General features: G+C 45.7%; 1 protein-coding gene across 1 annotated transcript in view; it reads left to right on the forward strand.

Moving 5' to 3' along the window:
• Window positions 1-1,788: 1,788 nt before the first annotated feature.
• Window positions 1,789-21,269, forward strand: part of LOC125940173 (uncharacterized) — a 79,943-nt gene continuing 60,462 nt past the window's right edge. The window contains exons 1-3 of the mRNA XM_049655959.1: window positions 1,789-1,856; window positions 1,909-2,039; window positions 11,913-11,956. Coding sequence (XP_049511916.1) covers window positions 1,930-2,039; window positions 11,913-11,956 — 154 coding nt within the window. The 5' untranslated portion in view covers window positions 1,789-1,856; window positions 1,909-1,929. The remainder of the gene's footprint in view (window positions 1,857-1,908; window positions 2,040-11,912; window positions 11,957-21,269) is intronic.

A 21,269-nucleotide genomic window follows, 5' to 3' on the forward strand; every position in this document is an offset into this window, starting at 1 on the left:
TAAACAAAAGGCCAATTCATCTGCCATCGTTTTCTTGTTCTTAACCTTATTAACAGGGCAGGCCGCGTTGCCTAATTTCAAGATTGACCTGTACGTCATTGTTGACAAAGCGCTCACCAACCACCTCAGCAATGACCACACAGCAGTCGAAAATTATGTAAAAAGGATTATAACAAGGGCAAGTACATGGGCTTTTCCCTAAGCACACATATTTCAAATTTCAATTCAAATAGTGAACGTATCTATTTATGTGTACCTCAAGGAAGATTGTAAAATGCTGTATATCTGCTTGATACACTCAGCTCTCACTCGGATTGAGCATGTCCCCAATAAGACACATATTGATTTTTTTCGCTAAGTTTCTGCTTAGCCTCATTGCATACCTAACGACAATTGTGGCGAGTACATAGAACTATGTGACGCATAAGGTTTCGTGAAGCATATAAAAGTCTGAACTAGGATATTTCATTGTCTCCTTGAGACGAGCACACGCTTTGATTATAAAATTGCAAATAAGTTTACTTTTCTTCGAGTTCTTTTCTAATAGGGCTAGTAAGGCTGCTACGGGGGCATGTCATTATTTATGAAGGTTATTCACCTTCTTATGGCTAAGGTGTAGTGTTATCAAACGCGCTTACTGTTCTGCCTCTACCTGCCAGCTAGGCGGAGTTATTTTAAAATGTTCGTCAGATGGTTTCCACTTATTGTGACAAGGAGCAGCGGCAAAAAAAAAAGACTGCTTCACAGTTATACAAAACGTACACGTCTTTGGCATAACACGAGGTTCGATGACTACTTAAATCAAGCACTCAAGCACTGAAGAGCAAATAAGAGATTCCTGCGGTAAAAAAATAACTTGGATCCTCTGTAGCCTGACGCGTGTATATAACGCGGGTACTTTTATAGCATTTGATTTCATATTCTTACCCTCGTGGTCGTACTGACTGCCACTGGTGCACGCGACCACCCGTTGCTGGAATCGCAAGAAAGTTTTAGTACGCCAATTTCTAATAGAGCATACACAAGTCGTAGATCTTTTCTTTTTGACAAATTAGGAACAAGCATCATGCAAAAAAATACCACGAACCATTAACAGCAGCGCACATTTTACGGGTATATCCAGAGGTTACCATTCGAAGACGGCAATACTGTTGCGAACTATAGAAATGCACATACCTTTACATCGCACGTAATTCTAATGCCCCCCCCCCCCCTTTCCGTCTGACGTGCTCAACGATGTAGACGATATGAGATCAGGTATTGAGGAAATGCTGCTATGAGTGCTTTTACTGATGATAATTCAACGCACTGGGTCATCATAGTAGTGAGTGGTATTTGCGCCATTAAACTTAACCTAAATTATTTCAGAATATGGTCCCGAAAGTCCTTGGCACCAAGTGTTCCTCAAAAAATAAATGCACACTGGGAATAGTTTGTATTTCGCGTGGCTAACGTTTCCCTCGCTGTTGAGATTCCAGCTAGTCGCCGACACCACTTTCAAGTCGTATTTTGCTCTAGCCTTGCGTACTAGTATTTCTACCAACTCAGATAGCCCTCGAGGGTTACACCCACAGAGATTTAAGAACGACATTCGTTAGTGCAATTTCTTTCTTTTTTAACGCCTTCAGACAAATATACCACACAGATATCAACTCATAATTTTCACCACGTGAAGTACCACGACTGTGTTTTAGTACCTAAAATTACTCAAATTCTTCGCATCATACAATAATTTAGGTTTTATATACGCACAAAGTTGACTTTCTTGCTTTGTGCGCTTACAGGTAAACAAGATCCTGGGGTATCTTGATCCTCCTGGCTCTATCAGTTTAACAGGAATTAAGACTTATCACAGGGTCAGTAGCCTGAGCGACAGTATTGCTTTGTATAACTAAACACGTCTTACAGGGAGAAGAAGAATATTTTGCTATGACAAATGAAGGGACCGTTTTGGGAGAAGAAACCTTGGAGAAGCTTCTGTTGTATGCAAGACCACGTACGATAATTTGGACGTCGGATTTGTTTATGCTTTTGACAAGGTGAGTAGTTATGACAGTGTGGTTTGTATTTAATGAATTAACTGCTTAATTAAGCACACATATTATAATCAATATACGTCTCATTGTTGCGATCGACATCGCGATGGCAGCCAACTACCAAAAACGTTCTTGATATCTTCTGCATCTTGGGAAAAAAAGAATGCAGCAGATCGCTCGCACTGTGGGGATCGATGGTATGCGAAGCACGTTGCTGGTAGGTGGACACCCTGCACCCTTTGCAGTTACGCAAAACCGTTACCACGTGGACCGACATGTTTGTGTTAGCAGAACAGCTATCAGTCTGAGCGTGGTTGTGATGACAGCATGAAGAAGACGCTTACGACCATCTTGTGACGCAGACGGTATGTTTTCTACTCAGGCAGTCCGACGCGAGCAAAGGACATGCCTATTGTTGGGTACAAAATAGGTAATAGACGAGCGTAAGCGAGAGAAACACGGATTTTGATGCCATACGTGATTAGGTGTTATAAAATCGTACGTACCTATGGCTATGTCACGTGGTATATCGCACAACAGCGATTGCATTTGCACTGCGGTGATGAAGCGTTAAAACATACTCGATCTGGTCTGATCTTGAAAGCGCTACTGCTTAAAACAGAGTTTAGGTAATGTTAGGTGCTAGAAGGAAAGTACAAGGAACAGCGGTCCAATCCTGGAGATTTTGCAATCTGACGCAAAGTCTCAAAGCACGAGCTGTCACAATGAAAACACAGGAGAAAGTGGCACATCACGCAATCACCTGACACACCTCTCAAAGTGAGAGTCGTCTTTGGCACGAGAACGGCATGCGTGCAGTCGTTCCCTAGTATTCTCTGTAAGAAAGGAATGTACCTTCTTTTAACCATTGCCAATAACAAAAACATAATAGGCTTTAAATACCAGTCTGTACAGGTGCAGATCCTGCCCGATGCTGATTACGGGTATTTTGCTTTTTACAGTGCAAGCTGTTATGGGCTCATTTCAATAGCCGTTTTGGTTCGCGATGATGTCGCGGCCGACGGTGTACGCCGCCGTAACCGCTATTGCTGGAAATGCGAAAAAAAGGTACCCGATTTCCACGGTGATCGAACCCGCACCCGCTTCGTGGGAGCCAGATACTCTACGAATGAGCCACGCAAGAACTTGCTATCGGGTAGCGGAAAAATGCCCTATAAGGCAAGCGCGCATGGGCAGACGACCCGAGCCTCCGCCAGTATGGTGGCGCCATCTATTTAAGGTGCCTGCAAACGCAGCGTGCCCGAAGTATAAGTTGCAGTTGTAAGGCTTGATCGCGCTCAGCAGACTGCTGTGAAGAGAGCATTACAGGTCACAGCTCGCTGTCGACGCCGGGTGGACAGTTCAGATCGTTCTCGTCAAAACGAGGTGAACAGACGGGCGTGAAGACCCTGTTGTGCGTAGTGCCCAAATAGGAGCTACTCTTGAGCCGCTCCACCAGCTTTCGCTGTGATTGCTGCGTGTACCACGCATGCCTGTGTTGCTTTTGCACATGTATGAAATCCTTCCGCGTAGTTACTGATGTTGACAAAATAAGTCTCAATTTACCCCAAACGGCGAAGCATTGATTGAGGTAGCAAATAATCAGGTTTCAGGCATGACAAATGCGTTACAAAGCGTGAGCACTTTTCTCATTTGCGTTAGTGAGCTCTGGCAACTGGCGTTTCTGCCAACTTTGGTGTTTCTTTAGACAAGTAAAGCAACACTAATAATCACTAGGCAGATTAAACGTAAAGGGTAAAGGAAATGAAAGATGCGTGCCAAGGTTCACACGCACATCGATCTGCAAAGTGTTTGTTATGATTAAGATATGGTGTGTCATGAATGTACGGCACGCATCGCGCACTAGTGTTCAAATAATTGTTCTTAACTCTTTCTACGTCAGAGAGGACAGCTTAGACAAATTTCGCTACTCCTAGTAAAAAAAAAGGCGAGGTGCGTCTGCTTCACTCATCTATGAGGTAAATTGTCTCGCGTTTCTTTTTTCGTTTCGAAAAAAAAGGTGTGTTTAAGTAATTTAATGCTAAAAGGCGTACGTAGAATATTTCCTTGTGTATTATTCTCCGCTTGCGCAGATAGGTGTGGTGCTATTACAAGCTATACGCGCGAGTGGCGGATTGCTTGTCGTATGTTGAAAGTGAGATTGCCTACGGAATATTTCTGCAGTCTGTAGGATAAAATGACATTACAAGTAAATTCTTGATGTTACGGTCCCTGCACCTCTTTACCACCTAAGACATTCTGCAGGCCCCGAGGTGTTTGTAATTAAAGGGGTTAAAAAATGCACATCGCACATTTTGTAAGACTTTTTGTCCAAAACTTCACACGCAAACAATACCGGATAAAGCGTGGCTCCAGCAAAAACATTATTTTTTGTTTCATCGGCGTCTACACATCTTGTGCAAGAAAAAGAAACCTTTGAATGATATTGCGTTCCACTCTTAAAGGCGAAGCTTGAGCGTCCTCCAAGGTTTTAAGAATTTGAGACATTTTTCTAACAGTAGACTCCTGAGACGACGCACTCGAACAGTAAGGCTATTCTGTGATTATTTAGACGAATGTTTCAAGGACAATTAAAAACATTTGGGTGGCCTCTCTTCTAAGATGACTCTCAAGTCCTACGAATAGATGTAACGCGTCATCTTTCTGGCGTGTAGTGCAACGGCGTTCCTTTTTCTCACTTCCCTCAGAACACGTTGCTCTATCTAGCGGCGCCGCCTCGAAGCCTAAGCATACCCAGTGGTACATACCCAGTGAACCACGTTGGCATCAAAGAGGTTCCTTTAAAGAGCGGCACATAAGTAGTGGCACACACCCTGTGGCCAAGTGACACATTGCAAGTGGCACATAACCAGTGATACATACTGTAAGGCTGCTGCTGCTGCAAAGCGCGAGTCATTTGTTTATTTTGTTGCTAGAAATGCTTGGTATCGGCTTTTCCCTTCATCCTGGCCTCGACTAATGGAACGGCTGCAAGGAGGGGATGATTAAACGGCTGACGGTATTTGGCTACCGGTCCTTGCTTGGCGAGCGAAACACAATGGGATAATTGATGGTCAGCGGCGGATGCCTGACGGCGCCAAGATGAGGAAAGTGCGCATCTTTTGACACTGCCGATGATACCCGTCACGCGGAGGGGTGATTAAAGCCGGCTGGCAGTGAGCAAATCAGCAAGGGGGGGGGGGGGGGGAAGGGGGCGCATGACCACGCGATTAGTGCCCAATAGTGCAGGAAGCTGACCTCAGGAAGAGTTAATATCGGTGCTTCGTCACGTACATCTCGTGCGGGCGTTCTGACAGCAAAATCTAAGAGGTCCCTGACAGTCACTGGCTCCTGGTGTACGCGTGCAAGGCGTGTCATGGGCACAGAACGCGTGAACGCCGTACTCGTTATTCACCTCGCGCACCTTACCCATTGTAACCGTTTTGGAAACCCGTTTCGGGGACCGTTGCCAATATGACCGTCGTGAAAACCCTCTCTGAGCAAGCATTTACTCAATAGGGGTACGCGAGCCTAAAGGGTTGCGTTGACAGCTTTCATTGAATTATTGCCAGCAAGTACTAAGCGATCGGTTTTTCCAAAAGGAGTACTGAGGTACGAGCAGGGAAGGGGTCACAGTTGCATGTGCTGCCTATTTATTAGCGTTTTATCGTGCCCTTTGTGTTTGACACTGTGACTATGCGAGTGAGCACGATTGCTATGAATTTGTAACCCTACCCGCTCAGCGCGCTTTTAATGTTGCTTTTAGGAAGAGGAGAAAAACATCATTAAATGTGGCAAAGGAAAGGGCGCGTCGACGATGCGCAATGCTGGGATAGCTGCCAGCCCACTCACACGACGATCCTCGTACCGGATCGGCGATTGGTGGGCCGTTGGACCACTCTCATAGCTACTAGGTGGCGATTGTGCTGTAAATGTTTGAGGCGAGGCACCGAGGGATAGAAAACGGGGTCCCGTTTCCCCGACCAAGCGTTCTGGATTAAACTTCAGGTGCTGTGCACCATCGGCTCTGCCAATGGCGGGTCACCCTATATGTTCCAGCGCCGCCTTGTATTTCTATGTGTAAATTCTTCAAAAAATTTCTAAATAGAAAGTGTTTTTCAATCGTCATCTGTGTCCACTTTGTTCCATCGGAAGCCTCGAGCGAAACTTTCGGCCGTATTAGCATCAGTATTCTTCACTCGTGTAGACCGTGTCTGGCAGTGCGTATCGGACCCAAGTGGAGAATGTTACAAGAATAACCTTAAACATTACTCATACCATGGAGCGCATACCCAAGTTAGTGTCAGAAAGTTTTATTGAAGAGTGGCACATCTAGAATGGTCAATGCCCAGTGACACACATAAACGGGAACGGGTCACTGTTTTCAAATGCACTACCTGCGGCATCGTTCCATAATTTACGACTGCACAATCTTCTTGATAGGCCCACATCGTTGCTTGGGGATACATAGACGGAAATAAATTGGTGCGGCAGATCGAATAATGCTATTAGAAAAAATTATTCATATAATAGATTTCGCGTGAAATCCCCGATTCTTAATTTGATTCACATTTCTTCCTGATCACACTAGTACCCAAACACTGTGGCCACGATGATGTCACTGCACCATATTCACTGCCACGAACAACATGCGTTCATTTTAATGGTGACGCGACGAGAACGCCATTCATACCTGAACTAAACACCTGCTATGGTTTCTCGTGTTTCGCACAATGTTTCAGGTTTATAATTTACGAATGTTTCATTAGGTGTTTTTCAAGCAAAGCTTGGATACGCAAGCCTGCGCCAGCGATGTAACGCTAAAGAACCAGCTACTCTCAGAGCTGCACATGTGGTCTGCACGCACTCGTGCTCGGCACGCGCTTGTGCCACTCCTCCCGCGTTCGTCGTCGTCGTCAGCTTCCACAGCTGGCTGCGTTGCCGCCAATCATTCCGGTGTAGAATTTCACTTCTCGTTTGTCGTCGTAATGGCAAGGCGACTTTTACGGGGGTATGGTCAATTGCTGGGGTATGAGCCATTCAATGTCTTACGTAACGGACAGATTAAATTTAAAGAAATTTAATCGAAATCCATCCAGAATGAACGCGCTCGAGAAAGGGCTCGTCGTCGACGTGCCAATTCGAGCATCAGGGCTTCCGAAGCCCAGGCGAAACGTCAACGAAGAGCCGCGGACTCCGAGCTGCTGGAGCGAGTTGTTGAGGCCAAACGGCAGCATCGTCTAGCCCTACCGGAACCGGTTAACGGTGGTGCACGCTGTAGTATCGGGCCTCGCACGGCGAGACGGCCGGACGTGAGACCTCCGTGGTGAGGCCTCACGACCGTGCGCTGAGCGCCACAGAGAAAAGAGACGATTTTTTGGGGGGACCAGACGACGACTGAGTTCAGCGGTGGGACTGCCAAAAGTAATTTCCGGGCAATTTTTGGAGCAATTAAAATAGCGTGCTGGAGCAGTTTGGTGCCGACAAAATTGCATTTTGGAGCAACTTGGAGAAGAGTAAATTTCATTTTGGAGCAGTTTGGATGAGGCCAATTTCAATTTCGGTGGAATAATGGAATATGGCAGCACACTTCGAAACCACGATGAAAGAGAGAATCAAGCAACACAAAGCACGTAGTAGAAGCATGCTTTGTAGCTAAGCGTACTAGAATATGGAAGAGTGGGTCGATCAGCGGCACGGCGTTTATTTTCCTGTAAAACCGAAAACATCGGTCGAACTACAATCGAAATATACATTGCCGCGCTGACACTCGTGATGATAATGGAAAGTGTTCGCAAATTAAACGGTCCAGACGACGCGCTAACATAATCCGCGGCAGGGGCAAGCCATCTGCGACGGGGGCAGAGTCCTTCCTCCCTGCGCTGTGTTTTCGAGCATTGTTCGAGTTAATGCGAGCGGCGGGACGAAGGTCAATCCGCTCTCTGCTGTTGCCGCGCTTACACACTACAGTGTTTTGACAGGGAGTTTCCGGTTTCATCGATTCAGATTCGTTCATGTTCCATTGTGCGCGCATGACACCATTCTTGCTAATGTAGTACCCCGCACCTCCACCAAAATGCCACGGGGATGAGAGTAGCAAAAAGGGATAGAAAAAGGTATATTTACAAGATATATACAGAGAGAGACGGATGCAGCCAAGATGGCAGAAAAACGCGAGCGCTGCCCAGATCGTCGTCTTCACCGTCTTTCTGGCGCATTGTTCTATGCTCGGCATAGCGCGTAACAATGCCTATGTTCACAAGTTTATACGGCCGGGAAAACTACTATACTTACTTTGTATGGCTGTCCACTAGGTTGCTCTAGCTATCGATGATTCGCCTTTCGGACGAAACTGTGACATTTTTGTTTTTAATTCAGTCTGCCCTTCTACGTGTAGTCCGCTTTCGGAACGACCTTCCCGATATCTTGGTAGCTGAAGCTAACAATGAAAAATTCCGTCACCACAAAAACAAACATTTGTTTTTTAATTAGTTTCTTACCTTCCTTGCTTGTTTTCTGCACTTGAATTTTTTTCCTCAGAGGATTTTCGATTTTGTGTAAGCTTTATTCTTGAATGAATAAATATTAACTAAGCGTTCTTATGATTTTTACATTGATTCGATATATCATGTAAAAATTTGAAACTCGTTTTACCAAACCAAATGGCTATTTTTCGGGCCGACAAGGTAACTCGAATCAAATGTTATGGGGAAAAAGAAGTAAGAAATATATTTACAGTGTATTTACAAGAACTACAACGGCTGACAAGATCATAGATCGCGAAGTTCAGAGCATCGTCTTCTTTCAAGTCATCTGGAAATGTCTTCTTCATCGGTCTGTCACATGACCCGGGTGACTGAAGCACCAGCCGGCTGCTGGTTAGGAGGCGGTCGAATGATACGATATGGTCGTATGGCTTAAGACGTGCGACGTGGAATACGTTGGAGCGAGGCTGAGCCACGGTGGGGTCAGGCGGGGCGATTTCATAGGTGACGTCAGTTACTTGACGCAAGACACGGTAAGGGCCAGAGTAGCGTGAAAGTAACGTCTCCGAGAGGCCAACGCGTCGCGACGGTGACCAAAGGATGACCAGGGCACCCGGTGTGTAGTGGCGTCATGATGGTGGGTGTTATATAAGCGCCGCTCATTTTTCCTGCACGCCCACGAGTCGACGTCGGGCGATATGGCTCGCGTCTTGTGCCTTGAGTGTGGGTTCCCGGGCGTACTCCGATGTGAAGTTCAGACTATCAGGCAGAAGGATGTCGAAAGGTAGCATAGGGTCGCGGCCAAACAAGAGGAGAAATGGTGAGAAGCCTGCGGAATCGTGGCGTGACGAATGCTAGGAAAATGTAACGAACGGTACAGCAACGTCCCACTCGCGATGGTCAGCTGAGACATACATGGTCAGCATATAAGTAAGGGTTTGGTCTGTCGAGGTTATATATATATATATATATATATATATATATATATATATATGTGTGCGTGTGTGTGTGTGTGTGTGTGTGTGTGTGTTTGCGTCTGTGTGCGTAAACTTCATCAGTGACTACACAAGTTTCAGTTATTATCGATATGCCGTAAATGTGACATGGATGGCAGCATAGATTCCCTCTATGAACACGCGTGACTTTACAGTTTTTGTTGTGGGGCTAATGAGACGAAGGCTCATTAGTCTTGCTTATAATTTCATTTTTCTAATAAGTGCTGAAACTGAAATTGTGCATGTGTTATGAAAGCGTTATAAAAATGTCTCACTTTCAAGCAATTTCAAAGAACAGTACTGAAACAGAACACATGATGGTTTCGTAAACGCAATCTATATGGCAGTGACTCACGCTCAATGCAGGCGAAGGTAGGCGCCCTATTGTGCTATAAGACCCTGTGTTAAACCGACTAACATTCTTAAAGTATTTGACGGAGTTTCTGGTTTCGATGACTATAAATGTTTTCTTGCCAGTTTGGGTCAATGGTTTGTGATGCAAAGAGAGCGGGTTGAAAACCTACCGCCGGACCAACTTTTTACAATTTACGCAGCGGGCGCTCCTTGGCTGCATCTACCATGCCAGCTCAAGGCGAGGATGCTTCGGGCTCGTCGGCCCCCACGCCAACCGTCCTTCTGGCACAACCGCGCAACCCCGGCACCTTTTCCGGCACTGACAACACGGATGTTGAAGATTGCTTTACTTTATGAGCGGGTGAGCAAGAGCAACCATTGGAACCATACCGCCATGCTGGCTAATATGATTTTCTATCTCGCGGGAACGGCACGCGTCTGGTTTCAGACCCACGAAGAGGAACTTACCACCTGGGACATTTGTAAACAGAAGCTCAGGGATTTGTTTGGCAAGCCTGTTGGACGTCAGCGCGCTGTTCAAAAAGACCTCGCTTCGCGTGTCCAGACGTGCACCGAGTCCATCCTCACATACATCCAGGACGTGCTCGCTCTGTGCCGCAAATTGGATCCGAGAATGTCCGAAGCTGATAAGGTCGCACACGTCATTAAGGGCATAGCAGATGATGCCTTTCACCTCCTTGTGTTTAAGAATTCTTCTACTGTACAAGCCATCATTACCGAATGCCGGCGGTTTGAAGAAGCCAAGAGCCGCAGCATTGCCCACCCCTTTCCCCGCCTCCCCAACACGGCTGCTACGTCCACCTGCGAAGACCTCCGCAGTCTGCCCACGCCAAATCGCTCTGAAGACGTCGTCCACATCATCCGGCGTGAAATCGAGGCCGCATCTCCTATCCAAACCCCAACCCTTGGCTCCGACAATTGCCAGTCCGCCGTTTCCCTGATCCAGACCGTCGTACGCCAGGAATTGGCCAACGATGGCTTGACCAACGTCTGCTCCATTAATCGGCCTGACTACGCTTCGTCCACCTCTGCCATGCGCCCTCGCAACATGAATGCCCCTCCGCGGTATCGTAACACGGCTGAATGGCGCACTCCCGACGACAGGCCAATATGCTTCACTTGTGGCCGTATCGGTCATATTTCACGTCACTGCCGCTCTTCGTGGAATTAGACCCCTTGGCCCTATCTGCCATCCGACCGCCCGCCTCATGCTGCTTCTCGCTTTCCACCGCGCATGCAACCAGTAGCTCCTCTTGACACTTCTCTCTCTCTCTCTCTCTCTCTCTCTATATATATATATATATATATATATATATATATGTGTGTGTGTGTGTGTGTGTGTGTGTGTGTGTGTGTGTGTATAATATTAGTACTCGTGCACAGGCTCCGAACTGAGTACTGCTTTACTTAGTTCAGCAGCAATAAATATAACTAGTTCTAGTTATATTTATTGTACCGATATTCTAGTTGACATTAAGCGGAAGAAATGGAGCTGGGTAGGCCATGTAATGCGTAGGATGGATAACCGGTGGACCATTAGGATTACAGAATGGATACCAAGAGAATGGAAGCGCAGTCGAGGTCGGCAGAAAACCAGATGGGAAGATGAAGTTAGAAAATTTGCAGGCGCAAGTTGGAATACGCTAGCGCAAGACAGGGGTAATTGGAGATCGCAGGGAGAGGCCTTCGTCCTGCAGTGGACATAAAATATAGGCTGATAATGATGATGATGATGATGAAATATAACTAAATGGAGCAGAAGGCTACTTGCGCACATATTTTATCAATTACACTAGTACAGAGTAAAATATATAGGATTTCCCTTATTCCGGCCTAATCATTTATAAGCAATGTGTAAACTCTATCACTAACTAGTTTATAAAGTTCAAATTTATATTTCTATATTTTATGTTACAATTGTCACAAGCCATATTTTGTGGGCATTCGCAATCACTCAGTCCTTCTTTGATTTCATTCTTCTATTTAGTTTGTTTTACGCTTCGAACACTTTTACATTGCAGACGAGAAATGGTTCTTTCACAAGAAAAGGCGACTTCTATATATGGTATGTTTTGCTTTCACTTCTAAAACCATTCACGTACTCATTCTTGAGTTGTTGGTGTTTGTGCCAATTCCAGTGTTTAACGCTTGTGTACCTCAACGCGGAATGCATATTTTTGCCTAGAAATCTGTCTCGGGTAATTGCGTTGTCACATTTTGCGCTCAATGAAAGATGGTTGTTCGTAGAAGAGTTGCGAAATTTTGTTTCTCATCCTCTGAGGCAACATGCATTAATACGAAGCTCGTCGCATAAACGCGTCAGAATTTTTATGCGAGGGCGTCAAGGGGCCCATTGGGCGAAAAAATCCGGCGTCTGTCATCTTTAGCAGCGGAACGGCACCTAAACCCCAATTACCACCGGCTGTGAAGTGCGCGCCGCGACGAAGCAGATCGGGTGAAAGCGGACACCTGCTTAAAAATGCAGCTCTATCGTGCCAGGCGTTGCCTGAAGGTAGAGGGCATCGACGCGACGCCACATCTCCCTCGCTCTCGATTGCAGGCTCGCAGTCCGTATCTCCTTTTCTCCCTACCATTAGGCTTAGCTCCTGCAAGCGCCTACCGGCATTGGTGTCCGCTGCTGCTTGCTCAGTCTCTCGTCGCGCAAGAAGTCGGTGGCCTGCAGCGTTGGCACCGGAGGCTGCTGCTGCTTTCTGGCTCGGGCATTACGTACCGATATAGTACATTAATTGCATCGCAAAATTAAAACGACCTCTCAGCGGTTTTCAATTGGACAGTAATGCTTCCGCATTCACAACTCATTCGAAGTGCTTAGGTGTACTCTGATTTTTTTACAGCGTAAGCTGTTATGGGCTCATTCCAATAGCCGTTTCGGTGAGGCCGCGATGAGGCCGCCGCCGGCATCCGCAGCGTAACCGCTATCGGCGGAAACGCGAACAAAGTAACCGATTCCCGCCGGGATCGAACCTGCGCCCGCTGTGTGGGGGCCGGATACTATACCACTGAAGCCACGGAAGCGCTTACTTTTGGGCCGGGAAAATACGGTATAAGGCAAAACGCAGGAGGAGACGACTCGAGCCTCCGCCAGTATGATGGCGCCATCTAGGTGAGATGCCTGCAAACGCAGCGTCCGCAGGCGCAGACGACGAGTTGCGACTTAGACGAGGTGCGCAATCAATGCGATCCCGAGCTGCCGAGCATCCGCCAGTATGCTGGCGCCATCCAGTTATTGTGCCTGCAAAGGCGGCGCGCCCGACATGTAAGTTGCAGTTGCAAGGCTTGATCGGGCTCAGCAGACTGCTGTGTAGAGAGCATTACAAGCCACAACTCGCCGTCGACGCCGGGCGGAAAGTTCAGATCGTTCTCGTCAAAACGAGGCAAACTGACTGCCACGAATACCCAGTTGTGCCTGGTGCCCAAATTAGAGCTACTCTTGAGCCGATCGACCAGCTTGCTCTGTGACTGTGCTACATGTGCCGCGCAGGCCTGCGACTTTTTTTATTTTAATCATCTGAACACGAATGAGTCAGGTATGACATGAATTATTCTTTACGGTATTGCACTCGAGGTCTTATATGGGTAAACGGAACTGTCCTCTTCCTTCAATCAAATTCATTGGAAACATAGATCAGCATTCGCCGAGTCTAAGCCATATTTCTGTGGAGCAGATAGCCCGTATTACTACGAGAAGTGACTGATGAACGCAAAGAACTATGCCACGAGGCAATCAACGAAATAAATCGGCAATTAGCAGTACTGCCTCACGAGACATCACTCGAGCTGCCACGGATGAGAAAGAATTCACCTGATTCCGAAACCACGAGGTAAAACGAATGATGGGATCGAAAAGAAAGGAAAACGAAAACTGTCATGCTTCTAAGCAAGTCGGACGCACTCCTCTACAAAATTTTCGTGCTCAGAGATGAAAACGGCGACATGTCGGGCGCCCAGCGGCTGTATTGCTCAGGCTGCTTAGCTGATCATTCACCAAGCGTTCGCTAAAGTGCTCGGTATTTTTGGCATAGTTAAGGGCAGCAAGGTGAGTACTTTGCGTCGTATCGATTTATTCAAAGATGGAGGAGATGTCATGCATGAAAAGCTTGCGGCCCTATGTTGGCAATGCCTCACGACTTTAAGTGTAACGGAGAGCTGGAAGAACGCCAACATTATACTAATCCTTAAGACGGGAGACGTTAAACAATTGAGGAATTATAGACCCAAAAGCTTGCTTTCAGTTTCGTATAAAATATTCACCAAGATAATTTTCAATAGAATCAGGGCAGCACTTGGCTTCAGTCAACCAAGAGAACAGGGTGGCTTCAGGAAGGGATATTCTACGATGGATCATATCCATGTCATCAATCAGGCAATCGAGAAATCTGCGGAGTACAATAAATGGCTTTCATCCATTATGAAAATGCATCTGATGAAGTTGAGATTCCAACAGTCATCTACAAGGATTCCCCAGCTACCTTGGTTCTCCACAAGAAAAGTAGAAAGTTACCTATCAAGAAAGGGGTCAGGCAAGGAGACAAAATTTCTCCGATGCTATTCACTGCATCCTTAGAAGAATATTTCAAGCTCTTGGAGTGGGAACACTTAGGAGTGAGGATCAACGGTGAATATCTCAGCAACCTCCAGATTGCAGATGACATTGTCCTATTCAGTAACAATGGAGACGAATGACAACAAATGATTGAGGACCTTAACCGATCAAGTGTTAGAGTGGAGTTCAAGATTAACATGCAGAAGATAAAGATAATGTTCAATAGCCTGGCAAGGGGACAAGAATTCAGGATCGCCAGTCAGCCTCTAGAGTCGGTAACAGAGTACGTTTATCTAGGTGAGTTACTCACAGGGGACCCTGATCACGAGAAAGAAATTTACAGAAGAATAAAATTGGGCTGGAGTGCATACGGCAGACATTGCCAAATCCTGACTGGGAGCTTACCACTGTCATTGAAAGGAAAAGTGTACAATCATTGCATTCTACCGGCGCTACCATATGGGGCAGAAACTTGGAGGTTAACAAAGAAGCTCGAGAACAAGTTAAGGACTGCACAGAGCGATGGAACAAAAAAATGTTAGGCCTAACCTGAAGATACAGGGAGTGAGCAGCGTGGATCAGAGAGCAAACAGCATAGCCGATATTCTAGCTGACATTAGGAGGAAAAATGGAGCTGGGCAGACCACGTAATGCGTAGGATGGATAACAGGTAGACCATTAGAGTTACAGAATGGATACCAAGATAAGGGAAGCGCAGTCGAGGGTAGCAGAAAACTAGGTGGGGTGATAAACTTCGGAAATTTGCAGGCGCAAGTTGCAATCAGCTTGCGCAAGACAGGGGTAATTGCAGATATATCGCAGGGAGAGGCCTTCGTTCTGTAGTGGACATAAATATAAGCCGCTGTTGATGATGATGATGTAAATTTGCTAAGTGCTATGTTGAGTCCCCTGTCATATATTCCAAGAGCACCGTGTGGATTTGTAGCCCCAAATACATTGAATCAAAAGTGCCCTATTATCGCCACACACGTCTGCGTCGAGCAGGGCTGCCTTACGAATAGCGCTTGCCGCGAAGTTGCACCGAGATAAACAGAATTGCTGCGGCCTTATTCGAAATTCCAACTGGGGTGATGTGATTACAAAATACAATGTCATGACATCCGTTGTGAATATATGGTTGTCAGAGAGATTGAATCTTTCTGCTGATGTGCGAATAAATTTTCGGGCTTCAATGCGGATATGCCAGCTAATTGCAAAAAAAGGCCTCTTTGTGACTTTCACAGCCACCTTGAATGCTTCTTGGTACATTTTGTTTTGTTGAAGATGGCGCAGAAAATGCTAACATTTTTCTTCAATGAATAAATTTACAGGAGCATTATTGCCGTAGAAAAAAAAAAACATGCAAATGCAAGGTCTCCGGGTTTTCTGCACTTAACACGCAGGTTACCTTTAATTCCGCGGTGCAATTTTGCTGCGCGGAAACACAGGCACATATATAGAAGAAATGACGCACAGAAGCGCTAACTTCGAACTAAACCTTTATTTCAGATACAATGCCAAGTACAGATTAAAATCCAAATTGCAAGAGCCATACTGCAATCTTTAATTGGAAGTTAGCGCTGGTGTATATCGTTTTCCGGCTGTCACGGGCTAATGAGCCTTAATCACACCCAACCAATATTACTTTCAATACCAATAGATACCCGTATCGTAATGACGTAGCTAACGCTTTCAGTTCTTATTTAAGCACCTCAGTAGATACAGATAAAAATACTCAGTCAGAACTCACACTGCCCATTATTTCGCCCAGTCCCCATTGTTTATTTCTGTACCGAACAATACCCGAGGAACTTAACTAAATTATCTCATCACTAAAGACTGCTTTCCTAGGGCTTGACCCGATTTTCCATTCAAAACTGAACTTTTATCGAAAGAACTCTCGCCAATCTTGGCCGACTTAATCGACAAACCTTTTTCAGTGGATCTCTTTCCACAAAGCCTGGAGGCAGGAAAATAATTCCCATATTTAAGAAAGGTGACCATAAATGCCTCAACAACTATCGCGCAAGTCAATTTTACCATTCTTTAGTAAAGTAATTGAAAAATAATCTACAACCGTTTAATGGAATACCTAAAATTAACTTATTATCTCATAATCAATTTCCTTGGCTCTAAGGCCTCTCTACTGCAGTCGCATTAATCACTTTAGCTGACAGAGTAAACCAGTAATCGATGAGGGACTACTCATTGGAGCTGTGTTTATTGATTTCACTAAGGCATTTTATACAATTATTCACCACGTCGTCTTTCATAAACCTAATTTTACGGCATATCTGGACCATAAAGCTATATTAATAATAGGACGCAGGTTGTTCAGGTAAATGCTTGTGTATCAAAACCAAAAATCCTTAACATAGGCGCTCCCCAGAGATCAATTTTCGGTCCCCTTATGTTCTTGCTATACATTGACGATTTAAGGCTTCGAATAAAGCACACTAACTCTCGCCTTTATGCTGATGATACCATAGTTTTTACCACATATACGCATACATTTATGCTACAACATCGAGGAGGAGGAGGGAAAACTTTATTTTCGTCAGGTGCAGAGTTATTTAAATTACTGGGTTTCTTCTGCTAGGCGGCGTGAGGTGGCCGTAAGCCCTTGACTTTCGGCGACCTCCAAAGCCCAGTTGACGGTCCGCAGCTGGACCGCGGGATCCGAGCTGGACACCGCTACCTCCCAGTCTGAAGTGTTATTAAGCTCGGGTTCCGCCCTAGGTTTCAGCACGGGGCAGTCGCTCATTATATGTGTCAAGTCCGCTTTATAGGCGTCGCAGTTCTTGCATTTAGGTGTTTGCTACAACATCGAAATAAAGATCATTTAAACAACGTTCACTCCATGGTGTCGTAAAGAAGCCCTCATGTATGAGTCAAACGAATACAAAATTCACGGTGTTTCATTTCCCTCAGTTATCGCCAAATACTTCTTTGTTTGCGGGTACACTTTATGGACACCTCATTTCATACATTTGAGTTTCACAAACATGCAAAATTACATCACCATACTGCGGCCCTGATAAAAAAATCAGAACCGTTCCACTCGGTGATGGTGGATGACCAGCGGAGCTTTATGGAAAGTCTATACACAACCTATGACGCGCCGTGCGCACACTGATGTTTATCATCGAATGCCGAACCTTTCCATGAGAAACGCCACCAACCACTTTCCGTCCGGCAGACCCACGTCTATCTTGAAATCACCCACAATTGCGATGGGATTGGAGTCGGTAGGGGGTGATTCAACCGTAGCTGCACACGCTTGGCGTTTGCGGCAGAATCATCGACCGTATTACGTGGCGCCCACCAATGCCGCCTCAATTCCCGCTTCTATTCACGACGCTGTTCTTCGTAGACGCGCTGTTCTTCCGCAGTCGTCACCGCACGTACTCTACCCATTGCACGGGTGGAAGGGAACTGAGATAATGCACGGTGTAAGAATAAGGAGAGGTGCTGACACTCTCCCCCCAACGCGCGCGAAAGCGCCGCTCGCTCGCGTCCAGATTATGTTCGGCTTGGTTGCAGCTGGTTCAGCGCCGTCGTAGCTGCAGTATGCGGTCCCAGCCTCGGCGGCAAGGCGCGTGCTGCCGCTGCTTCGTCTTCCTGCTTGCATGTGCGGTTGCGCTGTTTTGAAGGCACGATTTTTGTTCGCGTTCGTTTCATGAGCTTGTGCTTGGGTATTGTCGCCACGGGCCCTCGACGAAGGCGGCAGCGGCCTTCTGAGGCGCGTTTGAAATGGCTAGAAAGTGCTTCGTTCCGAACTGCAATTCTGGATACCTGACTTGTGCGGAGCGTGTGCCTTTATTCAAAGCGTCGTCCGACAGCGGTCGTCTAGAGCAGTGGCGCCGGGCAAATCTGAGAGCAGACCGAACTCTAACGCCTACCGACCATGTCTGCACCAGCCATTTTTCAGAGGATACGATATCGATGGCATATTGCCACGACGTCGAAAGCTCGAGGGACAACCGAAACGCACTTGTCGGCAGAGGCAGTAACAAGAACGGACGGTTTTAAAATAGCGCGCGCTAGTCACTGCTTCTTCTTCTTCTTGCTATGTTTTTCATAAGTGCCGATGTGTCTTATGCCGTCGTCATCGCCGCGATAGACACGTGGCAATATTACGCGGAGCGCTCGATAAAAGGATTCCCACCTTATTTCCAAACTGTGCACAGAACCTCACACGGTCAAATAAACCTCGAAAGCCGCTGCGGAAGAGAGAACCTCCTGTGTGCCGCAGTAGATTGTGCAAATTTTGCTGCATGTAAAATATATATACTGGGTGGTTTACTATCATGCACCAAGATTGGAAAATATGTAAGTGTCACGTAGCTGGACAGAACCAAGGTAATGTTGTCTGCCGTCGCTTGGAGATACTCAGATTATTTTTTTATTCCGCTTAATTACATGATTAATCAATTATGAAAATAATTAACTCTTTTAATGCTATAATTGGATAAAAAGTATGAACAAGAGAATTGTACAGCAGCGTGGAAAACTCCCAATATAACTTTCTGTTGCTCAATACGTGATACATAAAAGTGTTTTCCGAGCGTGAGCGAAACCCGCGAATACAGCAATATTGCCGCGCGACTGGCCGCTCGAGGCACTTTGGGTGTATTCGTGAGCTTCTTTCGTGCTCGGAAAAACACTTCTACGTAGCGCTTATTGAGCAATAGAAAGCTGTATCGGGAGTGTTTGATGTTGCTCTACAATTTTCTCATTGACACTTTTAATCTAATTATAATAATTGAGAAGTTGATCAATAAATACCACTAATTATCTAATTAGGCGAATTGTAAAAAATAACTGAGTATCTCCAAGGGACGGCAACAACATTACTATGGTTGTGTCCAGCTACGTGACAGTTGCATATTTTGAAATATTTGTGCACCCTGTAAAATACTGCTGTTTTCTGTGCGGATGTGTGCCTGATTTTCAAATTTGTTCCATCCTGGCTACTGAATTTTTTTTTTTTACAATGCGCGTGCGGTGTATATTACACGCTTGCATGTTTTTATACATTTTTCTATTGTGGGAGTGTATGAGACCGCAAGCTTCTGGGATGGTTATCACCTATTAAAATTATCGAGCTGCTTCATGCACAAGTTTTTTCGTATTGTGTCTATGAAAAAAAAAAAAGGTCTACGGGATTATTGTGTGGTGGGTGTAAGGTGTATTTGTGGACAGGCTGTAGCATGCATTGTCAAACACGCTTACATTGGCACATTCTCATATGCAACTTAAGACAAAAGAAAGTTACCTCTTCTTTTTTAGATCCTGCAAGAGTCACTCAGTGATCAATGAACGAAAGCCCAATGAATAATATACACGGTCTATGTTAAGTGGAATTGGAATTAAAAGGCATTTGCTCAGGTTTTCATCAGTAAACTGTGGTAGTGATGCTCTAATTCAAGATAGACGCCTGCCTTCGTCCCGCCTAATAAATTCCCATTTGGAAGAGTTGTTACATAGCTGATGTGCATTCTCATCTTAAGTTCTAGCCATGAACAGTCACTTTGCTCTAGTGCATTGCATATCGGAAGCTTGCGCCGTTTCATTTCTTAATTTATATCGCGGCAACATTGAAGTCGCGCAACGATGATTGAACGGTTTTCTGGGTGTGAATGGAAGCAGCAATAAGCATAAAATACATTTTCTGGTGCAGTCACTATCATCTTCTGATCAAGAGGTAGCACGTGGGCTAACACTTTCATTTTTTATGCTTGGATGAACGGCTAGACCAGACGAAACAAATTGCGCGCGAGAGGGTAACTTCAGTGGGCTTTCAGTGCTGCCCGATTGATCCTTGTTCACGTCATCCATGCCCTGCACAAGGAACCTTCATGTTAGCGAAGCCTGGTACACTTGTCACTTTAATGTGAAATAACGATTTTTTTTCGCGCTTTTAGATTTACTCACTCCACTACGAACGAAAATTTAGCGGAGGCAGAGGAATGCCAAGCCGCCGGCGCCGCTAAGCTGGGACCGCTGGCCGCGGCGCCCTCTGTCTGCTGGCAGCAGAGCTACTCGGTGCGCCCGCGTGCAGCCGAACATAATCTGGACGCTCGTTCGCGCGCAGTGTCAACACTTTTAGGTGTTTTTAGGTATTTAGGTGTCAACACCTAAATATTCTTCCACCGTGGATAATGTTATGTTGTTTGGCTATAGAGCCCATGACGTCTAACCGTAATCTATATTAAACAGTGTCTATTCCGGTTTTACCTTTTTATGACGATATTTTTTATCCCATTACGTTTTTACGTTTATCGCGAATAAAAGCTGCTGGGGCATACCGGGCGATACGCTTTTATCGCCGTGTTTATCACCGGGATCGACCGGTCGTGAGCTGTGGGGTGGCTGCCATTTTTTTGCCTACGCACACCAACCGCCAGAACCTAGTGCATAACAGCTCCGCTGTAAATGTTTCTTTCGGCGTTCATGTTTTTATCAAAACTCGGTTTTACTTTGAAACAGAAATCCTCTTTTCTTATATTATGCATTTACTCATAGTCATCTGTCGTTCCGCCTATCCTCGTGGGCCAATACGTACTGGTCGCATTTGGAAACATTTAACGCTTGCAAAAACAAGCTCTAAGACTCATCGCCTTCAACCCATTATCATCTCCATGAGCCCCCATTTTTCGTAACCTCAATATTTCACCTCTACGCAAACTTGTCAGTCATTGATTACTGATCATCATGCCTCGTATTATAAATCATAAAATATGTATTTCATGTGTTACACACTTTTGTCTCATGAATACCAACAACACCGGATTTTCCGCAAACCAAATTC

This window comes from Dermacentor silvarum, chromosome 9, assembly GCF_013339745.2.
Source record: "Dermacentor silvarum isolate Dsil-2018 chromosome 9, BIME_Dsil_1.4, whole genome shotgun sequence".
NCBI classification, from domain to species: Eukaryota; Metazoa; Arthropoda; class Arachnida; order Ixodida; family Ixodidae; genus Dermacentor; species Dermacentor silvarum.